The sequence below is a fragment of the Lepus europaeus genome, chromosome 15 (assembly GCF_033115175.1).
Source record: "Lepus europaeus isolate LE1 chromosome 15, mLepTim1.pri, whole genome shotgun sequence".
Taxonomy (NCBI): Eukaryota; Metazoa; Chordata; class Mammalia; order Lagomorpha; family Leporidae; genus Lepus; species Lepus europaeus.
In genome coordinates, this window is record NC_084841.1 from 11,012,559 (window position 1) to 11,038,200 (window position 25,642).

The 25,642-nt window shown below is 43.8% G+C and overlaps 1 protein-coding gene across 2 annotated transcripts in view; it reads left to right on the plus strand.

Moving 5' to 3' along the window:
• The window catches only part of TRIO (trio Rho guanine nucleotide exchange factor), a 387,461-nt gene that overhangs the window by 338,898 nt on the left and 22,921 nt on the right, over positions 1 to 25,642 (plus strand). For both annotated transcript variants that reach the window (XM_062211811.1, XM_062211812.1), the window contains exons 37-47: positions 2,186 to 2,281; positions 9,254 to 9,402; positions 10,510 to 10,576; positions 13,519 to 13,622; positions 15,584 to 15,653; positions 18,124 to 18,213; positions 18,787 to 18,879; positions 19,589 to 19,639; positions 19,901 to 19,978; positions 20,930 to 21,121; positions 23,674 to 23,851. In XM_062211811.1, coding sequence (XP_062067795.1) covers positions 2,186 to 2,281; positions 9,254 to 9,402; positions 10,510 to 10,576; positions 13,519 to 13,622; positions 15,584 to 15,653; positions 18,124 to 18,213; positions 18,787 to 18,879; positions 19,589 to 19,639; positions 19,901 to 19,978; positions 20,930 to 21,121; positions 23,674 to 23,851 — 1,168 coding nt within the window. The remainder of the gene's footprint in view (positions 1 to 2,185; positions 2,282 to 9,253; positions 9,403 to 10,509; positions 10,577 to 13,518; positions 13,623 to 15,583; positions 15,654 to 18,123; positions 18,214 to 18,786; positions 18,880 to 19,588; positions 19,640 to 19,900; positions 19,979 to 20,929; positions 21,122 to 23,673; positions 23,852 to 25,642) is intronic.

The window sequence follows — 25,642 nt, forward strand, 5'->3', positions numbered from 1 at the left end:
ACCTGGTCCAGAGTGACCTACGTTAGTTTGTGGGATCAGGACAGGGCATAGTTATCAGAGCATAGCAATCTCTTGAATGCTAAGAGCCTCCTCTTAGGATACAGACAGCAGCTTCAAGCCAACCAATTGTTTTCAATATTTCAATATTTCTTGAGTTCTTGTCATCTAAAATCGTTTTGTACATCCCAATTGTAAGACCCTAAAAGTAAAATATCAGAATAGAAACCTGATAAATGAGCTTGCAGTCCTCTGTCACATTCTGGTCCCACTGTGCCCCCTGAAAATTGTAGGTGTTGGAAATCATGCTAGAAATCATCATTGGTGGCTTTTTTTTTTTTTTTTTTTTTTTTTTTGGCAGTAACTAGGTTTTCTGACTAAAATAGATGTGTTTTCAACATTTTTTTCTTCCATTCTTTGCCTTTTTTCCCTCACTAACTCCCTTGTAAGCTCAGACACAGTAACTTACTAGGTCAGTTTTCCTGTGTTTTATGACCCAGGACCTGCCACAGCTGCAAGGTCATGCCCCATCTCACGTTAGTCTTGCCGCACAGCATGCATTGCCACAGCACTCCTGTGCCCTCTGTAACACGCAGTCCACAGTAAGGGTGCTCAGGTCTCGGAGCTGTGAGCTACAGAACCTAGCATAGAGGTTGCATCCCAGCATCTCATGTGCATATGATGTGCAGGCGCCACGCTCTGTGGGGAGAGGAGAAGCAGCAGGAGTCTGAGCTGAGGGGGCCTCAGCCCCCTCTCATGCAGTAACAAGCCAGGAAATAGGGGCTGTGTGGTTTTCTCAACTCCTGAGCTGTTTGGTCACACTCTAAACTACACTGTTTTTCAAAGCAGAAAATTGAAATTTATTAGATCTGGGTGTTTATGCTGAGAGTAAGGGACTGGGCCCTGTTGACTTACTCATCAGACAAGGACATATTTTTTCCCATTGAAAGCATGAATTGCATATATTCTTCTGATTGCTGGAGTCATGTATTGGTAATTGTGTCATGTCATTGGGTATTATGTTATCTCACTGAGTATCAATGGCGATTCTTCATTTACAAAAATCTGTAGTGATGTTCCAAGACAGTATATTATCTTGTGACTAATTTTTTGTTTTGTTTTGTTTTCTCTTTCTGTGAACTCCGCTGCAGCATTATGTTGATTTGTGCTCTGTGTCTGTTTTGGCTCAGTTTCCATACCTTTCCATTTGACTTTTCTTTTCCTTTGCTTTCTTCACCTCATATTCCAAATTTCATTAGACGAACGTTTGTTTTGCAAAGTACATATTTTGACCCACATTTGTAACAGCCTTGTTGTAAACATATGAATCTGTACCTGTCTGTCGTGAGAAATGCGTCACGAGAACAGCTGGCCATGTGTCGCATGCATGTCTGCTGTCCCTAATATGAAACAAGGTTCATATTACACCCCCTTCTAATTCCCAGTTAATTAATGGTGCAAGTAATCTGCAAACACACTGTTTGCTAATTACTGAAACTTGAACTCAGTAGCCCCTCCCCCAGATTTCCTTATTGTCAACCCCTTTACGCCCTCGATTCTAGCCATAAGTGGCATCTGATAGCTTGTGAGGCCTCAGCTCTTCCGTACTCTGCACTAATCATTGGGGAAATGGATGGCACAGAAAATGGTGAGCTTGTCCCCCTCTCCTCCCTGTCTGGTCACCGTACCCTGGCTCCTTTCCTTTTCTTTCTCATTTCTTACTTTCTTAATCCCATAAGCACAGTAAAGCCATTTTTAGTATCTTGTTTTGTTTCCTGATTATTTAAGGACTTACTCTTGAGCCCTCCAGCCTCTCATTCTTCTGTTGATCAGATTCTGTTTTTTTCTCCTTGACCTAGAGCCTAGCCAGCAGTTGGGAAAGTTACGGTTAGGATACCCCTGCCCAGTCACCTCTCTGAGAAACATGGTGATGTTACTTGACTGCGGATTGAAAACAGACACTGTCTGCTTTCCACATGTATCCCAGACAGGTTTTATTTAATGTTTCATGTCAGAATATTGTAAATTTAAAAGGACGACTTTAAATAAATTCAAACAAAGACAAACTTGTGGTCTTTCTGTCTGGAATTACTTTTTAAAAAGAGACGGAGCTTGCAGAGGAATTTTCTAAGTGTCCACTTACTAACAGGAGGCCTCCCCTCCCCCGTCTTCTTCTTCACTTCCGCAGGCCTCATCTCGGTTGTTAGTGCGTCCAACCAGCTCCGAAACGCCAAGTGCAGCTGAGCTCGTCAGTGCAATCGAGGAGCTTGTGAAAAGCAAGATGGTAAGGCTTCCCACACCAAGTCTGGGACTTGGAAGGTGTTCACATGTGCTCCTTGCTGGCGACCTTGCCCCTGGTCATGTATTACTCTGACCTGCAGAATGTGGCTTTGGTATACACATCAACCTCAGGTTCACTAACGTGTTTGAAGGACTCAAAGAACTCAGAAAAGCTGTCACTCCCACAGTTGTGGGTTATTACGTGAAAGGCCACAGATTCAAGTCAGCCAAGGGAAGAGGTGCGTACTGCAGGGTTCAGGCATCAGTTTCCTCTCCCCGTGGAGTCAACACAGGCAGCGCTGACTTCTCTCAGCGGTGATGCGTGATGATGCATGCAGAGAATGGCCAACTGTGGCCACTCAACCTGAGCCTCTGTCGCAGAGTTTTTATTTGGGCTCGGCCACTAACACCTGGTCCACTTCTTACCTGGCTGATGTTAGTGGCTTGCCTCTACAAAGAGCAAGCCACTGCATGCCCCAGAGTCCCCACTCCAGGTCTCAGTCATAGCTCAGGCAGGATGTTCCAGGGTCTTGGAGGTTTCCTCTCTCCCTGGAGCTGAGGGTACCCCTCTCTTGGGGCAAGGCGATTGCAGGCATAGCCAAGTGTGGTCATCAGCAATCCTGTCAAAGGTGCCTTCAGAGTCATTGTATTCACAGACACATTCACAGCTTGCTTTTGCTGGCTCTCCAATCTTTTGTTTGGGTTTGCCTTATTATTTAATGGCTTTATTTTCTTAGTGGCTTTTGTTTTGCTGGTTAGTCAACATGAATTCACTCAATAAAAGCCTCAAAACAAATATTGATTCTTTGAAATTAGACGGGCATGCATTGCTTCTAATGGATTTAAATCAATTAATTTCTGTTTCTTTGGTTTTCTTGTGTAATGGAAATGACACTGATTGTAACAACTTTTTAGGCTAGAGTGTCCTACTGCCCCTGTACAGGTAGTTGGATCTTTTAAAAGCCACCCTCCCAAAGAAAAACTCAGAGGCAACCACTGAGAGCAGCTCGGTATGTTTTCCTACAGGCTCCTTGCTGGGGCACCCTTATGTGGAGGGTGTGCACCTGTTAATGCTCTGTCTCTGACTCGGACAACATAGGATCTTCTCATGTCAGGACATGAAATTACCTCTTTTCTCTTAATAACTGTGTATCATTTCATCAATTAACTATAGTATTTCATTATGTGATAATAATACCACTGAGGACTTACTCTAAATTAACCACTATTCTAAGTGTTGAGCATGCATTAATATATATACTCCTACAACATCCCTGTGAGGAAACACGTGCTTTCTTTTATTATCCCATTTTATAGATTAAGAAACTGAGACACACAGGAAGCTACGATTATACTATAATATATTTAAACAGGCCGGCGCCATGGCTCACTAGGCTAATCCTCCGCCTGCAGTGCGGTTGGGGTGCCAGTCCTGTCCCGGTTGCTCCTCTTCCAGTCCAGCTCTCTGCTGTGGCCCGAGAAGGCAGTGGAGGGTGGCCCAAGTGCTTGGGCCCTGCACCTGCATGGGAGACCAGGAGGAAGCACCTGGCTTCTGGCTTCAGATCGGCACAGCATGCCGGCCATGGTGGCCATTGGGGGGGTGAACCAACGGAAGGAAGACCTTTCTCTCTGTCTCTCTCTCTCTCTCTCACCGTCTAACTCTGCCTTTCAAATATACATATATTTAAAGAAACCCCTACTATATATATTTGTTTCCGGTTTTTCACTATTATAAGCGTCCATGTATATGATTATGTCTGTAGAATAAATTTACAGTATTGGACTTGATTAAACTGTATTCTTTTTTATTTTTAAGGATTTGTTAATTGAAAGGCAGAGTCAAAGAGAGAGAGAAACAGAGAGGGAGGGGCAGACAGAGATCTCTTATCTGCTGATTCACTCTCCTGATGGCCACCATGGTGGGGACTAGGCAAGGCAGGAGCAAGGAGCTTCATCCGGGTCTCCCAAGTGGGTGCACGTGCCCAAGTATTTGGACCATCTTCTTCTGCTGTCTCTAGCACATTAGCAGGGAGCTGGACTTGAAGTGGAGCAACTGGGACTGGCCAGTGCTCATGTGGAGTGCCAGCATTGCAAGTGGCAGCTTAACCCACTGCACCACAATGTCAGCCCCTCAAATGCTATTCTTTTTTTTTTTTTTTAATTTATTTTATTTATTTGAATGGCTGAGATACAAAGAGAGAGAAGGAGAAAGAAAGAGAGAGATCTTCCATCTGCTGATTCACTCCCCAAATGGCCGCAATGGCTGGGGCTGGGCCAGGCTGAAGCCAGGAGCTTCTTCTGGGTCTCCCACGTGGGTGGCAGGGGCTCAAACACTTGGACCATCTTCCACTGCCTTCTCAGGCATATAAACAGGGAACTGGATCAGAAGTAGAGCAGCTGGGACTCAAACCAGTACCTATATGGGAATGCTGGCACTGCAGGCAGTGGCTTAACCTTCTATGCCACAGCACCAGCCTTTCAAACAGTATTCTTTAAAGTGTAAGTCAGGAATTTATCTCCTGCATTTGAGTATTAATTGGTACCAGATAGATAATTCCCCTTTCTTCTCCCACCCCTAGATAATCTCTAATGAAACTGCTTGAATGGATCTGATGGGAATTATACAAAGAAAACTTCAGATTGACATTAGGCACCCTGCCATACTAGGAAGTCTCCCCAAGCAGTCACAGTGTGTTCTGAAACAGTCCCTGTGAGCTGAGAAATTAAGAACGTTGCTAGAAATTGGTAGATAATTCAAAGACTTGGACTCCACTGGGCAAGAATTTGAAATCCTGCCAACATGGATTGAGATGCAACCATATCCTTGCTATCTAAGAGACAGGTTGATTAATGTTCTAAGTAATGGGTGCTTAAATCATATCCAGTGAATCTTCAAGCATCCTGAAACTTTTTTTTAAAGTCAAACAATAAATGAAATGGTTTTCCCAGGGAATGCTATGAGGCAATACTTTGCCACCCTAATGTTGATCATTCTGCAAGTATGTAAGTTGGAGTCTTTTTTTTTTTTTTTTTTTGAGGTTTTATTTAAAACAAAAGCAAGAAAGGGAGAGACAGAGATCTTCCCAACAGCCAGGTTGATGCCTGGGGCCAGGAACTCCATCCTTTTCTTCCACATGAGTAGTAGAGACCCAACTACTTGGGCCATCTCCTGCATTAGCAGGAAGTTAGATTGGAAGCTGAGTAACTGGAACTCTCGAGCACTCTAGTATGGGATGTAGCAGCTTAACCCACTGCACCGCAACACCAACCCCTGGATCCTATTTTAAGTTGTCTGTAATTCGTTTGTAATTAATTCAGGTGGACTTCAAATGGAAAGATGGTCTGAGGCTGGTCTCTTTCAGGCCTTGGTAGTTTATTCTCCTTTTTCAATTCTGAGAAATTAAACTTTACCCATTTACTCAACTAAAACCAAGTTGTTTCTACTCATCTTTGTCTCAGGTCATCAGACATAAAAAGCTGTTGGCTTAGCGGGAAGCATGCAGATTTTGGAGTCAGATGAACATGGATTCAAAACCTGCTTCTTAGCAACATTGAGATCCTCCAGGCACATGCTTCAGCCTGTAGCTTCAGCTTTAAACTTGGACCCATTACTAGGTTACTTTTTACTCAACTCCTAACAAGGTTCCTGACTTCACAGAGGTGTTCACGGGCCTTTCCGTCTGCTGAGGAACCTCGTTCACGCTTTCTGTGATGGGCTCATCCCCTCGGTGTTCCCTTGGATTATAATCTGGATTCTGCCCTTTTCTCAGAAAATATTTTCACAGAAATATAACTCTGCTTGGATTTCCCATCAGTAATACTTAGATGTCACACTGGAACAACTTGTTGTCAGTAGAAACTGTACTGAATCCTTCTCATATGCTTCAACCATCCTGCTCCCTGCAATACTTTGGTACATCCTTGGCCATCCATGCTTTTTTCTCAAGGGTGGTCTCTAAGGCTGTAGCACCTTTATAATTAGATTTGAACACTGAATTGTTTATTGGAAGTTGCATACTAATTTTTTGGATTGGCAAAGAGAGGGAAGGGGATGTTCAACTGTTAGGTATTGTTTTATCCAAGGAACTGAACCTATCTTCCTCTAAAAGCTAATAATTCAGTGTAACAAACAAAAGCCACCCTAAAACCTGTCCCCTGGAAGTTTTTCCCATCCTACCTCCATATTTTTAGTGAAATTGGATATTTTAAAGGTTGTGCATCTTTTCTGGGCATTGGCAATAGAGTAATAGTAGCCTCTTGCCATGGTGATTGTTTGAACTTAGCTTTGGGGTTTTCTTCTTTTCACTGACCAAGATATAAAGGGAGATACAAGAAACAATGAAAATCAGAGTAACATATAACTCCAGATAAAACAAGAACAACAAAATAAACCAAAGAAAAATAAGGCTTTAACTGTAGGGATGAAAGCAGAAAGTAGTGAGTTAGAAAACAATAGTACATACAACCAAAAATTTGTTTGTTTGGGGCCAGCACCGTGGCTCAACAGGCTAATCCTCCGCCTTGCGGCGCTGGCACACCGGGTTCTAGTCCCGGTCGGGGCACCGGATTCTGTCCCGGTTGCCCCTCTTCCAGGCCAGCTCTCTGCTATGGCCAGGGAGTGCAGTGGAGGATGGCCCAAGTGCTTGGGCCCTGTACCCCATGGGAGACCAGGATAAGCACCTGGCTCCTGCCTTGGGATCAGCGCAGTGTGCCGGCCGCGGTGGCCATTGGAGGGTGAACCAACAGCAAAAGGAAGACCTTTCTCTCTGTCTCTCTCTCTCACTGTCCACTCTGCCTGTCAAAAATAAAAAAAAAAAAAATTTAAAAATTGTTTGTTTTTTAAAATTTATTTGACAGATAGAGTTAGACAGTGAGAGAGAGACAGAGAGAAAGGTCTTCCTTCGTTGGTTCACCCCCCAAATGGCCGCCACGGCCAAAGCTATGCTGATCTGAAGCCACGAGCTAGGTACTTCTTCCTGGTCTCTGACACAGGTGCAGGTGCCAAAGCACTTGAGCCATCCTCCACTGCCTTCCCAGGCCACAGCAGAGAGCTGGACTGGAAGAGGAGCAACCAGGACTAGAATCTGGTGCCCATATGGGATGCCGGCACTGCAGGCAGAGGATTAACCAAGTGAGCCACGGTGCCGGCCCCCAAAAATTTGTTTTTTAAATAAATACAGGTACTAGACAACCTTTTCAAGAGAATGGAAAGCACAAATCACACAATTAATAATTCATAAGGGAGAAGTGAACGGATGAAATTCAAACATTTTTTAACTCTTTGAAATCTGGGTAAAAATGGGCAGCTTCCTAAGATAGTACAACTTAGTAAAACTAACCTCAGAAAAAATAGAGTATCTGTGCAGAGCTATCTTCATAAAAGAAATAGAGAAAATTGGAAAGGACCTACCCACAAAAGATAACCAAAACCGGAGAGTTTGGCAAATACAAATATTCATCCTCAGTCTGCCAAGTCCCAGTACAGGTGTCTGGCAGCAGTATTTTCCTGGTGAGAGCCTTTTCACTTAAACACATTTGTGTCATAGGCACATGGGCAGCATGGAGAGAGTGAATGGCATGACTGGAACAAGAACGTGTGGCTGTGGCCAGGACTGCATTCTTGTCAGGGCATCTGTCCCTGCCTTAGTCAGGACACATCATGTCTGAGCATCCAAGGGAGCCTTGAGACACCATTGTTTCCCGTCCAGCCAGCCATTCCTGGGTGTGGAAGACAGGAACCCCAGGGACATCCAAACAGCCATAACATTACTGCCTCACTCTTTCCTGTGCCTAAGGGGAACATCTGGAAACTTTCTTTTCTTTCTGTTCTCACTGTTCAAGTGAACAGAATTCAATCTAACAAGCCTCAGCTGGCCAGATGGGAGACAGCCTTACTCCTCCCCTCGCTCCCAGACTGGAGCCCTTCTGTCAAACAACGACCTGATCGGAGCAGCACAAAGCACTCTGCTATTTATGGCAGAACGTTTGCTTCTAGTAAAGGTCAATAGCTATTTGTTTATTTTAAAAAATGCAATTTTTCGGATCAAACTCTGGTCCTCAACTAACTTAATGCCCTGTTTCTCATAAATGAGAGCAGCAGTTGATGTGTTTTACAGCTCTGTGTGGTTTAACAAAACTGTATGTCGTGTACAGACTTGGTGTCCCCAAAGCTCTGCTGAAGTCAGAGTCAGTCTGTTACTGTGAAGGAGAGCAGAGGACAAGTATTAGAGAAACAAAGTTAGTACATGCCAAGTAGAAAGTAATCTCACAGTAATCCAGAGAGAGGGGTCATCAATATTCAACTCATAGATTAATTAAACGACAATGAAAACACTGGCCTGCAGAAACCAAAGTCCAGTGTGGGAGAGAGTGAGTTTTGGAGAAACAATGAGACTAGCATTATAACTATTTCCTATATGAGAGATATAAAGGAAATTTTAGGAGGGAGATTAATTTCAGCTAGACTCCACAGATAACCAAAAGGCAAACCACGTTTGTTTATAGATTGTTGGTGTGGCCACAGTACTCAGCAACAAGAGGCAGAAACGCTGTGTCCAGGGACTATACTGACCTGATCCACACACTTATGAAAATGCTCTTGCTTTTATTTGGCCAGAATGTAGTCAGAATGCTAGATTTGAAATATGTAGGACCTCCAGAAATGGGGCATGCTCTGACACAAGCAAATTGTTTCATTTCTAATTATTTGATAATAGGGAAAAGAAAATACTAATGTAATAAAGTTTTACTCTCCTCATCATTCTGCCTTTCCTCTTGTATCCAGGTCTTCTAACTGTTTTTTTATGAAAAGTAAAATTTTCATGTCATTAAATATTATCTAATTTCACAATCATGTTGATTTTATAATTTAACAAACACATCTTATTTGTTTTCTGGCCTAGAAGTTTTCTTACCCAGTTCCAGTCTATCGTGGATCATGGGCAGTGAGCATTCTTGCCAATCTCATTTCTTCCAGGCACTGGAGGATCGTCCTAGCTCACTCCTTGTTGACCAGGGAGACAGCAGCAGCCCTTCCTTCAACCCTTCGGACAACTCCCTTCTCTCTTCCTCCTCGCCCATTGATGAGATGGAAGAACGGAAATCCAGCTCTTTAAAGAGAAGGCAGTAAGACTAACATGCTCTCATGCTCTCTGGCATCCCTCCTTTATCACCTTCCAAAACGTGAATGGGACTCGTCGCTGAATTCACCCAATGAGGAGAGACTCGAGGTCTCTTGTTGGGAAACTGCGTGTGGGAGGAGTGGAAGGTAGCGGGGAGGGTCCCACTCAGAACCTCTCAAGGCCTCAGTAAGTCATACCTGCAACTGCTGTTGTGTCATTGGTATATTATACTTCATAAACAAGAATGTCTTCTGTCACTAGTGGTGAGAAGTGCCTTTACTTCCTGTTGTATACATATTTGTGAAAGTAAAAGAAGGTAACATAAAATCAGAATCAGTACCACAAAGTTATATACTTTTCTAGCATAACTTTAGTTGTAGGGTTTATCAATTCCTGAGAAGAAAGCCTCCTGAAAAATACTATGGAAAGTTTAAACTTGCCTTTGGAGAGAAGAGGGAAAATTGTCAGCCAATGAGAGTGGAGAGCAGGTTTTATTCAGTGGTGGGCACAGGGGAGGTACAACGTGGATGTTGGTCAGATGGATGGCTGGATGGCTGGATGGGTGAGCGAATAAATGAATGACATGTTTCAGACCAGTTGAGATTATTTGCTGTACTGAGCAAATGATTATATTCTGTAGTCTGAATGGCCTTAAATAGTTACTAAACTTCTCAACATAAAAACTCCCAAGTGAAGGGTTCAGACCCAAGATTTTAAACATCTGAATTAAAATGTTTTCTTGGGTGTCCAGTTGCACTTCAAACAACTTAATTATTTTAACAATAAAGAAAACTACTTCTTGTAATGTCATGCCTTTGTAACAAACACTGTTACATAAAAGCTTCCCTCCCTTCGCTGTCCATATATTCATCAGAATACAGTTCACCCTAATGGCACCCATGTGTTCCAGTATCTTTTGCCTTGTGGAGAGTTTCATGAGTCATTCATTTGAACTTGTGATTTGGGACCATGAGGAATTTAAGGCCCAGATGCACCAACTTGTTACTATATTACTTTGTAGTCCCAGGAATCTGTTTTGACAAAAGACAAGTATAAAAAATTCATTTAGAAAACAGAGTTTGTATGATAAACACTGTTTTTCTCTTTCCAGCTATGTTTTGCAAGAGTTAGTGGAGACAGAGCGTGACTATGTACGAGACCTTGGCTATGTGGTAGAGGTACGTATTATCAGAGACTTAATAACCTTGTATCCTCCCCAAAAATTGTCCCAAAGAAGTATCAGTTTAGACAGTTTAACACTGATACCTTCTCAGAAACTTTAAAAAACATTTTGAGGGGGCAGATGTTTGATATAGTAATTAAGACAACACTTGGGGTGCCCACAACCCATATTGACCAGCCTGGTTCAAGTCACAGCTCCTCCACTTTTGATCCAGCTTGCACACCTGGGAGGCAGCAGGTGATGGCTCAAGTTCTTGGACCCCTGCCATCCACATGAGAGTCCTAGATTGAATTCTAAACTCCTGGCTTCTGCCTGGCCCAGCTTTGGCTATTGTGAGCATCTGGGGAGTGAACCAGCAGATGGAAGATATGCCTCTCTCTCTGCCTTTCAAATAAAATGAAAATAAATAAAAGCTTAAAAAGAAACCCAAGGAAGTATTTCTAAGAAATAAAATTTAGCCATTTATCTTAATAATCTGTGTTTAGTTCTAAATAGTTCTTTTTTTGCATAGTGCATCTTGACGTACTCTTTTTTTTTTTTAACCAGTGAGTTTTAATGATTATATCCAATCATAATATTTATTAGATTGGAACCTTGCCTTTAATCATTTCACAAGTGTGGTATCACTACAGAAATGAAAACATTACTGGCTGAAAAAGACCATGAATTCCAGTTGCAGATTTGGCACCATTCTGAGTTCACGTGAAGTCAGACTTTGTCATGTGGTGACAGCAGATCATTTTCCTATGGCTTTGCCCAGGTGAAATGCATCACCATTTTCATTGACTGGAAGTTGCCAAGTATGATGCAGGCATAGCCAGGTCACTGCCTTTTGTGCTGAATCAGGAACCATTTCCAGACTTATCCCTACAGTTACGTTCAGGACATATTAATAAAATCAACTCATCAGAAAGCTGTTTCATAGTATAAAATGTTATTTAATATTTCAGCTTTACAAATATGAATAAGGCAACAGCTTTGAATAAACATCCCATTAAAAGTAATAACTGTTACAAAAAATTGAACACAATAAGTAACTTGAATGCTTAAGAGATTGTTTTACAGCAGAGTTTAATAGAAGTTTTCTTTTTTTTTTAATTTTTTTATTTTTATTTTTTGACAGGCAGAGTGGACAATGAGAGAGAGAGACAGAGAGAAAGGTCTTCCTGGCCGGTGCCACAGCTCACTAGGCTAATCCTCCGCCTTGCGGCGCCGGCACACCGGGTTCTAGTCCCGGTCGGGGCACCGATCCTGTCCCGGTTGCCTCTCTTCCAGGCCAGCTCTCTGCTGTGGCCAGGGAGTGCAGTGGAGGATGGCCCAAGTGCTTGGGCCCTGCACCCCATGGGAGACCAGGAGAAGCACCTGGCTCCTGCCATCGGATCAGCGCGGTGCGCCAGCCACAGCGCGCCAACCGCGGCGGCCATTGGAGGGTGAACCAACAGAAAAAGGAAGACCTTTCTCTCTGTCTCTCTCTCTCACTGTCCACTCTGCCTGTCAAAAATAAAAAAAAAAAAAAGAAAGAAAGAAAGGTCTTCCTTTGCCATTGGTTCACCCTCCAATGGCCGCCGCGGCTGGCGCGCTGCGGCCGGCGCACCGCGCTGATCCGATGGCAGGAGCCAGGTGCTTCTCCTGGTCTCCCATGGGGTGCAGGGCCCAAGCACTTGGGCCATCCTCCACTGTACTCCCTGGCCACAGCAGAGAGCTGGCCTGGAAGAGGGGCAACCGGGACAGAGTCAGTGCCCCGACCGGGACTAGAACCCGGTGTGCCGGCGCTGCAAGGCGGAGGATTAGCCTATTGAGCCGCGGTGCCGGCCTAATAGAAGTTTTCTTTTAAGATTTATTTATTTTTTTTTTTTTTGAAAGAGTTACAGAGAGAGGTAGAGAGAGAGAGGGAGGTCTTCTATCTGCTGGTTCACTCCCCAAATCGCTGTAATACCAGGAGCAGAGCCGATCTGAAGCCAGAAGCCAGGAGCTTCTTCTGGGTCTCCCACATGGGTGCAGAGGCCCAAACACTTGAGCCGTCTTCTGCTGCTTTCCCAGGCACATTATCAGGGACCTAGACCAGAAGTGGAGCAGCCGGGTCTTAAACCGGCACCCATATGGGATGCCAGTGCTGCAGGTTGGGGTTTTAACCTGCTATGCCACAGCATTGGCCCATAATAGAAGTTTTAAACCATACTTTAAAGACATATTTAATCAGCAGTTCTTAAAAATTAATTTATAAAAAACTTAGTGGCCAGCGCTGTGGCTCACTTGGTTAATCCTCTGCCTGCGATGCCAGCATCCCATATGAGTGTAGGCCAGCTTTTTGCTGTGGCCCAGGAAGGCAGTGGAGGATGGCCCAAGTGCATGGACCCTGCACCTGCATGGGAGACCAGGAAGAAGCACCTGGCTCTTGACTTCGGATCGGCGCAGTGCTGGCCGTGGAAGCCATTTAGGGAGTGAACCAACAGAAGGAAGACCTTTCTCTCTGTCTCCCTCTCAGTCTATAATTCTACCTGTCAAAAAAAAAAATTGGTGAATCTTATGGTTATATAAATAATCCAAAGAGAAAAGAAAATCTGTTTATATGATATAAATAGTGGAAACAGAGGAAATCCATTTCAGACCAAATATTTAATATTTACTAGCTGGTAAGATTATTTGTCTTATGAATCCATTTATATTTATGTAAACTGTTTCAATTGCTTAGAAAAATTTTGATCTATGAATGCGAAATGGTTCAGGGAGAGAAAATTATAGCAATGAATGTAACCATATATTTCAAGAATCAGAAAGGACATTTTTCTTGGAGGAGTTTTTGTTTGCTTTTAAATAAAAAGCTGATTACAAGACAGTGTATATTTCTCTTTTGTCCTTTGTAACTATTAGTCACTAAGCCTCTCCTTAATTCAAACCTATTCCATGAAATAAACCTATTTTCATGTTCAACTATAGGGCTACATGGCACTTATGAAAGAAGATGGTGTTCCCGATGACATGAAAGGAAAAGACAAGATTGTGTTTGGCAACATCCATCAGATCTATGACTGGCACAGAGAGTACGTAAAATCCATGTCGTGCCTGATGGTGTGCAAAGCCTCAGCACTTGCTGAACTGCCTCAGGTCAGGCCAGCAGTGAGGGAGACTGTTGGTTCATTTTGTTGTATCTCCTGTGTGACCTCGGGAGCAGCAGAAACACTGATGTACCAGGGCATTTTGTGGTAGCATTTCATGGTGTGGAAAAGGCTCTTCCCTTTCTCACTCTGGTCCGTGACAGACCAGGTTCAGCAGTAGGTAATTGCCAACTCTGCCAACCTGGGCCATAGCCTACTCCTGTCCTTGAGCCAATTGCTTCCCCTCTCTGAGCCTTCATTCTTCCTCCACACAACCTTGATCAGATTGTTACCCCGCTGTGAGAGGGACTAAGTTAATACTTAGAACAATATCTGCAGAGAAGAAGTCTCAGTAAGTGTTTTAATTACAGCCACCTTTTTAATAAATGCAAGTTACTGTTACAGGATTGGAAAGTATTCATTTGTCCAACTCAGTTTTAATGGGAAAAGTAGACATGATTGCCCATAAAAATCAAATTGAATCCATCCCAGTACCTTGCCCGCACCCATCCCAACCAGGAGGAGATCCACAAAGGGCTTTGTGTTGTAGCAACTTGCCTCGGCCTTCCAGTGCTTGTCACCACACATCTGCACCTTTGGGTCACTTGCTTGTAGTTTTAAAAATCCTTCATCTGTTCTAATTAGTGCTTAATGCCAGCTGCTGATAGCTACAGTGGAACATTCCAGGTGCACTGTTCTGCTCACTATTACCTGGAGAGGCCTCGGTCTGTCCTGTCATTGTGGCTACATCAGCTTCCTCTGTTGGGAGCGTGGCGTCCCCACCCTCTTCTAACACAGATCAGATGCTCACCTCTCCGTGAGGCCTAGACTTTCCCACCAGGCATGTTCTCTTCTCTAGATGGCAGGGGTGAAGGCGGGACACTATACAGATACAAGGCGGTGTGACATGGCATGCATCAAGTCGTGTTTTATTATTTTTGTACTTACGCTGCTTAGCAGAATATCATACCTTTGAGCTCAGTTATGAGGTCTTTTATAACCCTTGTGATATCCAGTTCAGACTCCTCTAATTCAGTTGTCACCTTTAGAAACAGCACTCCAATCTATAAAAGTCCACAGTGAAACTATTGTAAAAAGAAACATTGGTACTATTATGCAATTTCCTGCTCCCAAGCCTGGTTTTTAAGGCTGTGGCGAGGAAGGGGGAAGTGACTACTGTTCCTGCGATGAGCAGAGAACTGCATCCAGAGATTCTGTCTGTCACAGTGGGGTAGCAAAACCTCACGTGCTACACATTCAACAGAACATTAATGGGCATGCCAGTCTGCAGGCTAATAAAATATTAAACAGATGCAAGCGATGATTATGGAAGACAAACATCTTAAAGACAACTAGAACCCAGAAGAAATGAAGAGCAGGTGTCTCACAGCTGTTTTGTTCCTTTTATGGTACCTAATTTTAATCTTAGCGATGGATGACTGGAAGGTTTAAGGAACCTTTAAAGAGCTTCCACAACTAACATTTTTAGTATTTTATTTCTGATAGCCAGTTTGAGCCTCTAAATAAAGTGTCATAAAATGAATATGAAACTCACAAGTATAAAGACCAAGTTTTCAGAAATAAATGATGAGTTGCTTTGAAACATTGAAATTCACTCAGTATTCAGCTAAGGATATTAGTGCTTGTATCCTTCAAAACAACAAGATGAAATGTTAATTATCTAAAAGAAGGGAAATTTGCCAGTCAAGGAACACTCTTCCTCCCTTGTATTTTTTAATTCAGAATCTTTTGCTTTATATCCTAACAGAATTGTTTCTGTGTTTGTTATATTTGTTAACTATATATCAATTGCTCATGTAAAAATAGATTATTTTGAAAATGTATACCCACATCAAAAATTAGAAAGCAAATTGGAAGTGGTTCTGATAGTTCCCCTCTCTTTTCAGCTTTTTTTTAGGAGAGTTAGAGAAGTGCCTTGAAGATCCAGAAAAACTAGGATCCCTTTTTGTTAAACACGTAAGCACAATAGCATTATCTCTATTCTGTTCTGATACTGTCATATTTAGTCGTTAGTTTGTCAGATTGAAGAAGAAAATCACTTGTGTACAGGAGTGCATCTGTTAGGAATAATATCAGATTGTACCCTGTTACATTGGAATTTGCTCTTCTGTGTGTAGATGATCTCTCCTGGTCACCAGCCCCTCCCAGCTGGCTCCTTTGCTGGCAGTACAGTACAGGTCAATCAGAGGGCACTAGAGCCCAGCCTGAAGCAGAAAACTTTGGGTTATCTGTGGGCAGACAAGTATTTAGTGAAGATGTACCTATAATGCAGTGGGTTTAACAAAGTAGCCAAATGCATGTGCATATCTAAGTGTATTAATATTAAAGTTCTGTGATTATTTTTAGAAAAATTAGTGTATTTTAAAAAGTTCGTGGTAAGGATTTTTGTATATCTCTTTCATGCCTGCCTTAAAAGAGGATATCTAGATTTTCATATCTGCTTACGCACTCAGCCTATTCTGATGTTTCTTCTGGTTAAAGTATATGAAAAGGAATTCATCCTTAACATATGTGTAGTTGCAAAGGTACCCATGTTTTCATAGCCACTTCTAATCATTACAGATAGCTTAGATACTATACCAAAACTGGTAAGTGATAGTTTCTTAAAAGCTAGTTGCTCTGGCTGGCGCCGCAGCTCAATAGGCTAATCCTCCGCCTGCGGCGCCGGGACACCGGGTTCTAGTGCCCATCGGGGCGCCGGATTCTATCCCGGTTGCCCCTCTTCCAGGCCAGCTCTCTGCTATGGCCAGGGAGTGTAGTGGAGGATGGCCCAAGTGCTTGGGCCCTGCACCCCATGGGAGACCAGGAGAAGCACCTGGCTCCTGGCTTCAGATCAGCGCGGTGCGCCGGTCGCAGCGCACTAGCCACGGCAACCATTGGAGGGTGAACCAATGGCAAAGGAAGACCTTTCTCTCTGTCTCTCTCTCTCACTGTCCACTCTGCCTGTAAAAAAAAAAAAAAGAGCTAGTTGCTCTGTAACTCTGACTTTCAGATGAATAAATCTTTAAAAAAAAACTTGTTGCAAAGTGGAATCTGAAAACCTTTCAGTGAACTCTCTTGCTGTCACATTGAGCTGTCTTGCCTCAAGGCCCTCTCTCCCCACAGGTCTTGTGCTGCCCTGTGTTGGGAAATTGGAAAGACAGCAGTTTGCTGATCTTAGGCAGATCTTCTATACCTTGACACATTTCATCATACAATGTCTAAGAGTCAAATTTTTTCCTATCATCATCCATCTCTTCAGCAAAGTTTAAGTTTGTCATGTTCATTGTGGCAGATATGAGGCTATCATAAAGTTTATAGAAGAAAACACTTGAAGTCCTTGCATAGTTCTTTCATAGTATGCATTTTCTATTAGTTTTTAACAACCCCTCCTATGCACAGAAAAATTTTTGCAGCAAAATAAACATCTTTTAATTCCATCTTACGTGAACTTTCTGAAGTACCCTTATACATGTTTCCAAAATTTTAATTTTTACCTGAAAGCTAGAATTTTCATTATTAACATGCACATCCAGTTTCTTGTACCAAAATGGCAGACTTATTTCTTTCATATTCCAGAATATGTCTGCTAGATTTACAAGTGTAGTAAGTATAGTTTTTGTCCATCATTCTTTTCATAAATCAGTGGAGTTCACACTGTGCAGTTGCACAAGTGTGTTTCCCTTGACACAATTATTATATAAGCCAAAAGGTTATACAGAATTCTGTGTTGCCACCATAACAACATTATACCCATGATTAGGTTTTAATAAAATGAATTATTTTTTAATTCACAGGCATCTTCTTAAGTGAAACTGGCTTTTTTTTTTTTTAACTGCAAAATTGTAGCATTGAATTCTTGCCACGGGGTTAGACGTTTCACCCAGCTTTGGTTTGCACATTAGCATGGGGCCAGCACCTGAGAAAGGCATGCGATGTCTTAGTGTTATTTGGAGAACAGCTGTGACTGCTGGAACGCCTGCAGGCCTCAGGGAGCCCTGGGAGTTTGCACACTGCATTCTGAGGATCAGTGGGTTAAAAAAAGTCTTGTCCACTTTTCCCCCTCCTGTAGGAGTTGAGATTAAGGAGCTGCTGCTTGCTCACTAGGAGTAGCCAGGTGTACTGGGCTATTGGCAGGATTTGGAAAGATGGCAGTAAGTCTGTGTTTAATATTAAGAAAGTGTTCTACTACCTCTGGTATTTGTTGGCATTTGGTACCACATAGTGAGGGGTTTGGTCTGCAGGAGGGAGAAATAATGGACTGATTTTGGAACCACAAATAAGGCAGCTGAACTAGAACATGAATCTGGAATACGTACCCAAGAGCTCCAGCCGTGAAGATTTGTATTAAGATAACTGCCTTTAAAAAGGTGCTGAAATGTCAGTGTGCTCTGACCTTCTAATTGTGCTTCCACTTGTTTAATCTGTTTGCCTTTTTCATTTTCAGGAGAGAAGGTTGCACATGTACATAGTTTATTGTCAAAATAAGCCAAAGTCTGAGCACATTGTCTCAGAATACATTGATACGTTTTTTGAGGTAAGACCTCTCCCCCAAAATACAGAAAGTATTTGTGAATTTTTGATACAGCTGAATTACAAAAATTAAGATGTCTGATTTCCCAGGGGGACTAGGCCATCTTCAGGAAATTAGCCTACATGGCAAGAGTTCTGGGCCTGTTTCTTTCTTGAAAATCAGAATTATGAATTTAGTCTATGGTCCTGTCCCCTGCCATCCAGAAGACTGGAGTCCTTGTTGCAAATAAAGAGTTTTATCAGTGCTTAGCTCAGGGCTCATTAAAAATTCAGAATAATTTACAATCTAAACTTTTACTTCAAAATAAAAAAATAATGTGTTTGGATGAAGGGATTAAAAGAAGGCCTTTAAACAGGCATAAAAGTCAGCTTTCACAGACAGCTCAGAAATGTGAAAGTATAATACTTGGAAACTCTGAGAAATTGTAAAGTTAGAGTGCAAAGTGGCCCTTTTTTTCTTATTACTATTACTGACAGTGTTGCATTTAGCCTTCCTGACAATGTCTTTTGAGAACTAAAAGGCTGCCCTGTAATGAACAGCAACCCTAAACTGTCTTTTTTTCTCTTAAAACCACAGGACTTAAAGCAGCGTCTTGGACACAGGTTGCAGCTCACAGATCTGTTGATCAAACCAGTGCAGAGAATTATGAAGTACCAGCTGCTGCTGAAGGTGAGGGAGCAGGAGGTAGAATCTTCTGTTGAGGCTTCGTTTAGTGAAGAGAACAAGATTGGAGGGTGGGGCAGGGGACTTGGCAGGTAAGGGAGCAGAGTCTGTAAAATATACATGGCAATCCCAGATTTTCTGCTTTTAAATATTTCAGAGTGAAAATTTTAAAATTATACTAAAATATAGCTTTCTCAATTTTTCATTTACACCAAGTTCTGAATCAAAATGTCAGTAACAATACACTTGTACCCTTACCACAGACCATGGAATGCTAATGAATTTTTTTCAGCTCTGTTGACCTTAAATTTTTTCTAATCTTCTTGGCGCCTTTGATAAAACTAAATATTTAAGCCCTGTGTGTTTTCTCTATTGGCTCAGCAGTAACCCCTGGCTGATGCTTGAAATTCCTAGGCACATTTAAGGAAACGTCACATGCCTTTCCATGCCACGAGTGATTACTTTATTACGAATCCTTCGCTGGTGAAACATAGGACCTGGATCTGAGGAGGAACAGAGGCTTGCTTGGAGGGTGGTCAGATCGGGTGTGGCTTTGCTGTCCAGCAGCTGGACGCCCACACAGGACAGTTTCTTGCTGTGCCACAACTTAATGACAATACAGAGCTAAAGCCCTGAACCCCGTGCCTAGAGGGACGTGATCTGCTGTTGCCTTTATCACCCTGATCCTGTTCTCTTCTCTCCATTTCCCTGACAGGACTTCCTCAAGTATTCCAAAAAAGCTAGCCTGGATACATCAGAACTAGAGGTACTTAGCATCACTGGCTCTGCCTTCCCTAATCTCCCCACAGGCTCTCCCAGGCCCTGAGTGTCTCCCAGCACAAGGGGCTGGCCCTGAGAAGGGATGAGCAGTGGGTGACAGGGATCTATCCAGGGAGTCTCGCTGTGTCCTCTGCACCCTAGAGGGCGGGGAGGGAGAGGAGCTGACCTTGGAGATGCAGTTGAGGATTAGCACACCAGTCTTCCCCAGCGGGACTTGAACTCTCACTCTGCTTTCTCCCGCCCACAGAGAGCCGTGGAAGTCATGTGCATAGTACCAAAGCGATGCAACGACATGATGAACGTGGGGCGGCTGCAAGGATTTGACGTAATGCAGCTGTTGTTCTTCTAAAGGGCTCTTCCAACTTCCGTTTCTTTTGTCTTGGATTCTTTCTCTCTACATGTAGAAGACTGATCCTTCTTGCTTGGTTTTCAGTTGTCTTTCCCTACTTTAACTTGGTTGATATTTCCTTTCAACCTCTTTTCAGTGCATTGGGTTTGCTTTTTTGGGGACCTTCCTCTACTCAAAACCCAGTGCCTCCTGGTAGAAACAAGCAGGGCTGTGTTTTGTTTCCTTGGGTCCTCTACTGCCATGAGAGCCGAGTTTCTTTTCCCCAGCATTCAGAGCTGTGGTAGCGATGGAGATAGGAGGAGCCAGCAGGACTCTGCCCTTCTGTCATCCCAGGGAGCCTGACTTCAGGGTGGTCAAGCAGATTTTCATTGAAATTGCCAGACCACTCATGTCATAGATGTTCCCCTGTTGTGTATCTTGAAGAAGAATTCAGAAATAGAATCTTTTTTCCCCTCTCAATTTGACTGTTGAGTAAAGCGGAGGGGAGACATTTTTATCTTGCCAGCTATTTTGCGAGAGAATTAGTATTGAAAGTCCTAGTGATGGGGTTCTCAGATGCGACGATGCACAGAAGTACTGGGAAGGCTGCTGCGCACACAGCTTGCTACGCATGCGCCTTTGGTCAGGCAGGTGCTGCTATTGGCACTGGCATGAGAGCCAGGCCTCCGGAAGTGCTGTTCTGAAAGGTCCCACTGTCACTTTCTAACTGAAGCCAGTGGTTTACACAAAGATTTGCAAGAATTTTATTTAGACAGTTGTTCTGTTTAGGCTCAAGGATCATTGCAGGAAAAGAGAAAAAATTAAGTGTAAATTAATAGAAGAAAAATACATTATTCTGTGAGAGAAAACTTCCAGGAAAGAACTTCAGATAACATAGAATGCAATGTTTTCTTCTCCCCTTCCTTTGCCCCTTTTTTCTTGTTTTAGGGTAAAATTGTTGCCCAGGGTAAGCTGCTCTTGCAGGACACATTCTTGGTCACAGACCAAGATACCGGACTTCTGCCTCGCTGCAAAGAGAGGCGGGTCTTCCTTTTTGAGCAGATCGTCATATTCAGCGAACCACTTGACAAAAAAAAGGGCTTCTCCATGCCTGGATTCCTGTTTAAGAATAGTATCAAGGTAAAGAGAGAGCGTGTGTGTATATGTGTCTGTGTGTCTGTATTCTCATATACCAGTCGTACTGATGAACTGTTTACTTTTTATTGATAACATACTTTGATGTTTAGTTTATTAAAATTTAAGGAACCTTCTAGAACATTCCAGAACCTTTAAATTCACCCCATCCCTCTTTCTGCTGTCCTTGAATGGTTGATGTCTTGCCCACACTTCTCTGTAACAACAGCCATTCCTTTTTATGATTGGAAGACCTCATCTTTAGTGATGTGCACCACCCTCTCCCGGACCATATAAGAAAAAGTTCAGGGGGCCAGCACCTTGGCTCACTTGGTTAATCCTCTGCCTGCGGCGCCAGCATCCCATACGGGTGCCGGGTTCTAGTCCTGGTTGCTCCTTTTCCAGTCCAGCTCTCTGCTCTGGCCCGGGAGGGCAGTGGAGGATGGCCCAAGTGCTTGGGCCCCTGCACCCGCATGGGAGAATAGGAGGAAGCACCTGGCTCCTGGCTTTGGATTGGTGCAACGCCGGCCATGGCAGCCACTTGGGTGAACCAATGAAGGAAGACCTTTCTCTCTGTCTCTCTCTCACTGTCTGTAACTCTACCTGTCAAATAAATAAAAAAAATTTTTTTTAATTAAAAAAGTTTAGAAGCACACATCTGGAGTATTGCTCTGTGATGAGAGAAAACTAACTAGAGTCTTGCTCTTCTTCATTCGACAAAGAGATACTGAGCACTCAAGGCATGCATTGGGCCAGAAGGGAGATGGGCCAGACACCCAGCAGGAATGAGAGAAAAACCACAAAGAAATGCATAAAGAAAGTTGCACAGGGCCGTAAATCTGTAACGAGAACAAATCAAAGGTGAATCAGAGAATAGCAGAGGAAAAGGCCTGAGGCCCTGGGAGATGCACCTCCCCCATGTTCTTTCTGCCCCTGCAGCTGTACAGGCCAAGGTCAGAAGAGAGATGTGCTTCTGTTTTTTGGTGCCTTCTGCCCTAAGTTGCCAGGGTCCCCATCAGGGACAGGGAGACTCTGAGGCCCCCTGAGCATCCAGACCTCACAGCACACTAGGACATGGCATCCTCTTCCACCTGGCTCCCCAAGGCAACTTATGTTGCATACCTCCAGCAGCTCCCATGTGCCTGAACACAAGTGGGTGTATCCATGGCACAGTCATCACAATGGGAGTCTTCTGCCCGCTGGTATCCAGGGAGGTTCAGAGCTGAACAGCTAAGGGAGGGGGCTGCCTTCACTTTAACTGGGACTGCAGGCCCTTGTCTCACGCCACGGCCCAGCTACTTCGGCCTGGCCATCTGAGCCATGGGTCCCAACATACATCACTGCTTACCCATCCATCCCCTGACCCTCCCACTAATTCTATCCACAAGTCTCTTGATGGAAAACCTCTCCAGCACCACAGAAATTCTCTTCATGTATAGAATTATTCTATAATTTTTAGTCATGATATCACATATATACACACACACTTCTACAGTGCATTTTATTGATACTTGAGATTTTTTTAAAATGGTATCATATTTTCCTGGGAAAATGAGTAAGAAATCAATCCTGGGTCATCATGAAAGAGTTCTGGAAGCAGGTAATCCCAGGCCCACATTTCCAATTAATTGTTCAAGCTGTTAAACGGATAGTTGCCAAGTCCCTGAGTTGAAAAAGGAGTTGAACAGATTCACAATAATGACTTCTGAGGTAGTAAAAACACCAGCTCAACCAAGAAGTAATTGTTTCAGGGCTTTTAAAATGTTCTTTCTTTATTCTGAAAGGCAGAAATAGAAATAGAGCTCCCATCTCCTGGTTAACTGCCCCCCAACAGCCAGGGCTGGGCCAGGCCAATGCTAGGAGCCAGGACCTTCATCCAGGACTCTCATGTGGGTGGCAGGAACCCAACTATTTGAGCCACCACCTGCTGCCTCCCAGGGTGTGCATTGCCAGGAAGCTGGAATGGGGAGCAAAGCCAGGACTCAAACCAAGGCACTTGAATATAAGATGAGGGCATCTCTCAGCCCATGTCTTAGCGGCTGTGCCAAATACCTTCCCCCCAGTTGTTTCAGTTTTGACTGAAGATGAATTTCACTTTACACTTGGTCAGCAGGGTTAAATGTACTTTTTTATTGTGGTCCAGTACATTGAACAAATGTCTTCTTAACTATTTCCGTCAGCTGTTCAGTGGCATGAAATGCATTCATGTTACTGTGCAACTGCCAGCACTATCTATCTCCAGATTCTTCATCTTGCAGAACTGAAACTAGCACCCGAGAGCACAGAATCCCCACTCCTCTCCCACAGCTGCTGGCAGCCCCATCCCCTTTCTGTCTTTATGGTTTTGTCTCTTTGGGACTGGTTTACTTCATTACATTGATGTTTCCAAGATTCATCCACGTTGTAGCATGTGTCAGCATTTCCCTCTTTTTTAGAGCTAAATGATATCCCATTGCCCACTTAGATGGCATTTTGTTTATCCATTTGTCAGCCAGTGGGGACACTTGGGTTGCTTCTACCTCTTGGCTATTGTGAATAATGCTTTATTTTTTTTTAAGGTGAGTTGCCTTTGCCTGGAGGAAAACGTGGAAAATGACCCCTGTAAATTTGCTCTGACGTCAAGGGCGGGTGACGTGGCGGAGACCTTCATTTTGCACTCATCCAGTCCAAGTGTCCGGCAAACATGGATCCACGAAATCAACCAAATTCTAGAAAACCAGCGCAATTTTTTAAATGGTAATGTGTGTTCTGTTACTAGATGCGTTTTCTTACCCTAATTGCTCCTCTCTCTCCCTTTACACGTTAAAGGCTGGCAGAACGTGGGCACTGTTCTGAAGCACTGTCTGTGTATTGCTTCCTGTCAAATTCACAACCACCCTGTGTGATAAGTGCTGTTTCAGTTCTCATGTTACATCCAAGGAACCTGAGGCACAGAGTGAAGGAATCAATTTGCCCAGAGTCCCACAGGTTGTCGGTGGCACTTGGTACATAGATTAGACCTCTCTCAGCATGCACCTCTCACATCCCTTCTGCTTCATGCCCAGAATATGCAGTAGGACCCTGCCCTAGGAAGATGGATGTTGGAGAAGAGAGCACTGGCCAGCGGTGCTGGAGATGTTCTCCAGTGCATTGCATACCCACAACTCCCTTCTTCATTTAAAACCAGGAGACGGTCTCAGCCTTCCTGCCTTCCATGACTTGAGGAATTACAGAGTGGCCACACTCCCCTTGCATTGCCTTGTAATAAATGTGACAGCTCCTTGCGACTGCCACCTTCCACTCCAGTTTTAATCCAGAGATGAAGAGCTTTGAGAACTCCACAGACGAATGAATCTATCTTTTCTGTGTCCTTCATGTCCATATTGTGAGTCTTTGCCCCAGTCCTCGAGTCCAACTGAATGTCGTAATGTTCTCCATCGCAAAAAACCATCTCCACACTTTCCATGACATTCAGGAGTCAGGCATACAGCACTCACTAGACCATCTAAAGTGGCAGCATTTGCTGACGAAGCCATGATCAGCTGGCTGCCTAGGTGTGCACTCCAGGTTTCTGTCCAACTTGCTGGCTGATGACTGTTTACATTTGCAGTTAGGATTGGATCCTATGGCTGTGAACAAGCGCAAGTCTCATAGTATGTTGCTCTTAAGTGGTGATTAAACCCTTGTCCATAGCACAGGATTGGAAAATCTCTAAACTTTTACTAATGTCTTTAAAATAAAATAAACTGCCCCAAATTTCAAGTATAAGGATATGATGTTAAAGTTGACACCCATTCAACCTGGATAGTAGTGACAACAGCCAGGTGGGAGGCAACTGTGGCACCGGCATCCCATGTAGGCGCTAGGTTCTAGTCCCAGTTGCTCCTCTTCCAGTCCAGCTCTCTGCTGTGGCCCAGGAAGGCAGTGGAGAATGGCGCAAATGATTGGGCCCCTGCACCTGCATGGGAGACCGGGAGGAGGTACCTGGCTCCTGACTTCGGATCGGCACAGCGCCGGCCATAGCAGCCATTTGGGGAGTGAACCAATGGAAGGAAGACCTTTCTCTCTTTCTCTCTATGACCAAAAAAAAAAAAAAAAAAAGTGTGCTCATGTTTCCATACGCCTGAGTTGGCACAATGCCCACATTTGTCTTCAGGTGATTATGGAACTAAGCCACTCAGGTCCGGGGCTGGGACAGAGCTCTTTAACTTCCCTTGCCTGGTCTGTCCAACCTGTGTTTACACAGGTGGTCTGTACCAGCTCTCTGACCACAGGCCGAGGGCTTACCACCGAACTCTTAGAGGGTTTCTTGTCTGCCCGGGGACCCCATGGTTTAACCTTTCCTGCCACACAGAGCCAGACTCGGAGTTCTTCCCTGCAGTGGGGATGCTGAGGCTCTACCCTCAGCCCCAGGGAGCAGGAGGAGGCATATGGGGCCCATTGCTTTCCTTAACTGGCAGGTGGTACTGCTGCTGTGCCAGGAAGCAAACTGTTCCTTGGGCAGGGGGCTTTAGGACATGGCTCTTACAGGGCTACCCTCCGCCCTAG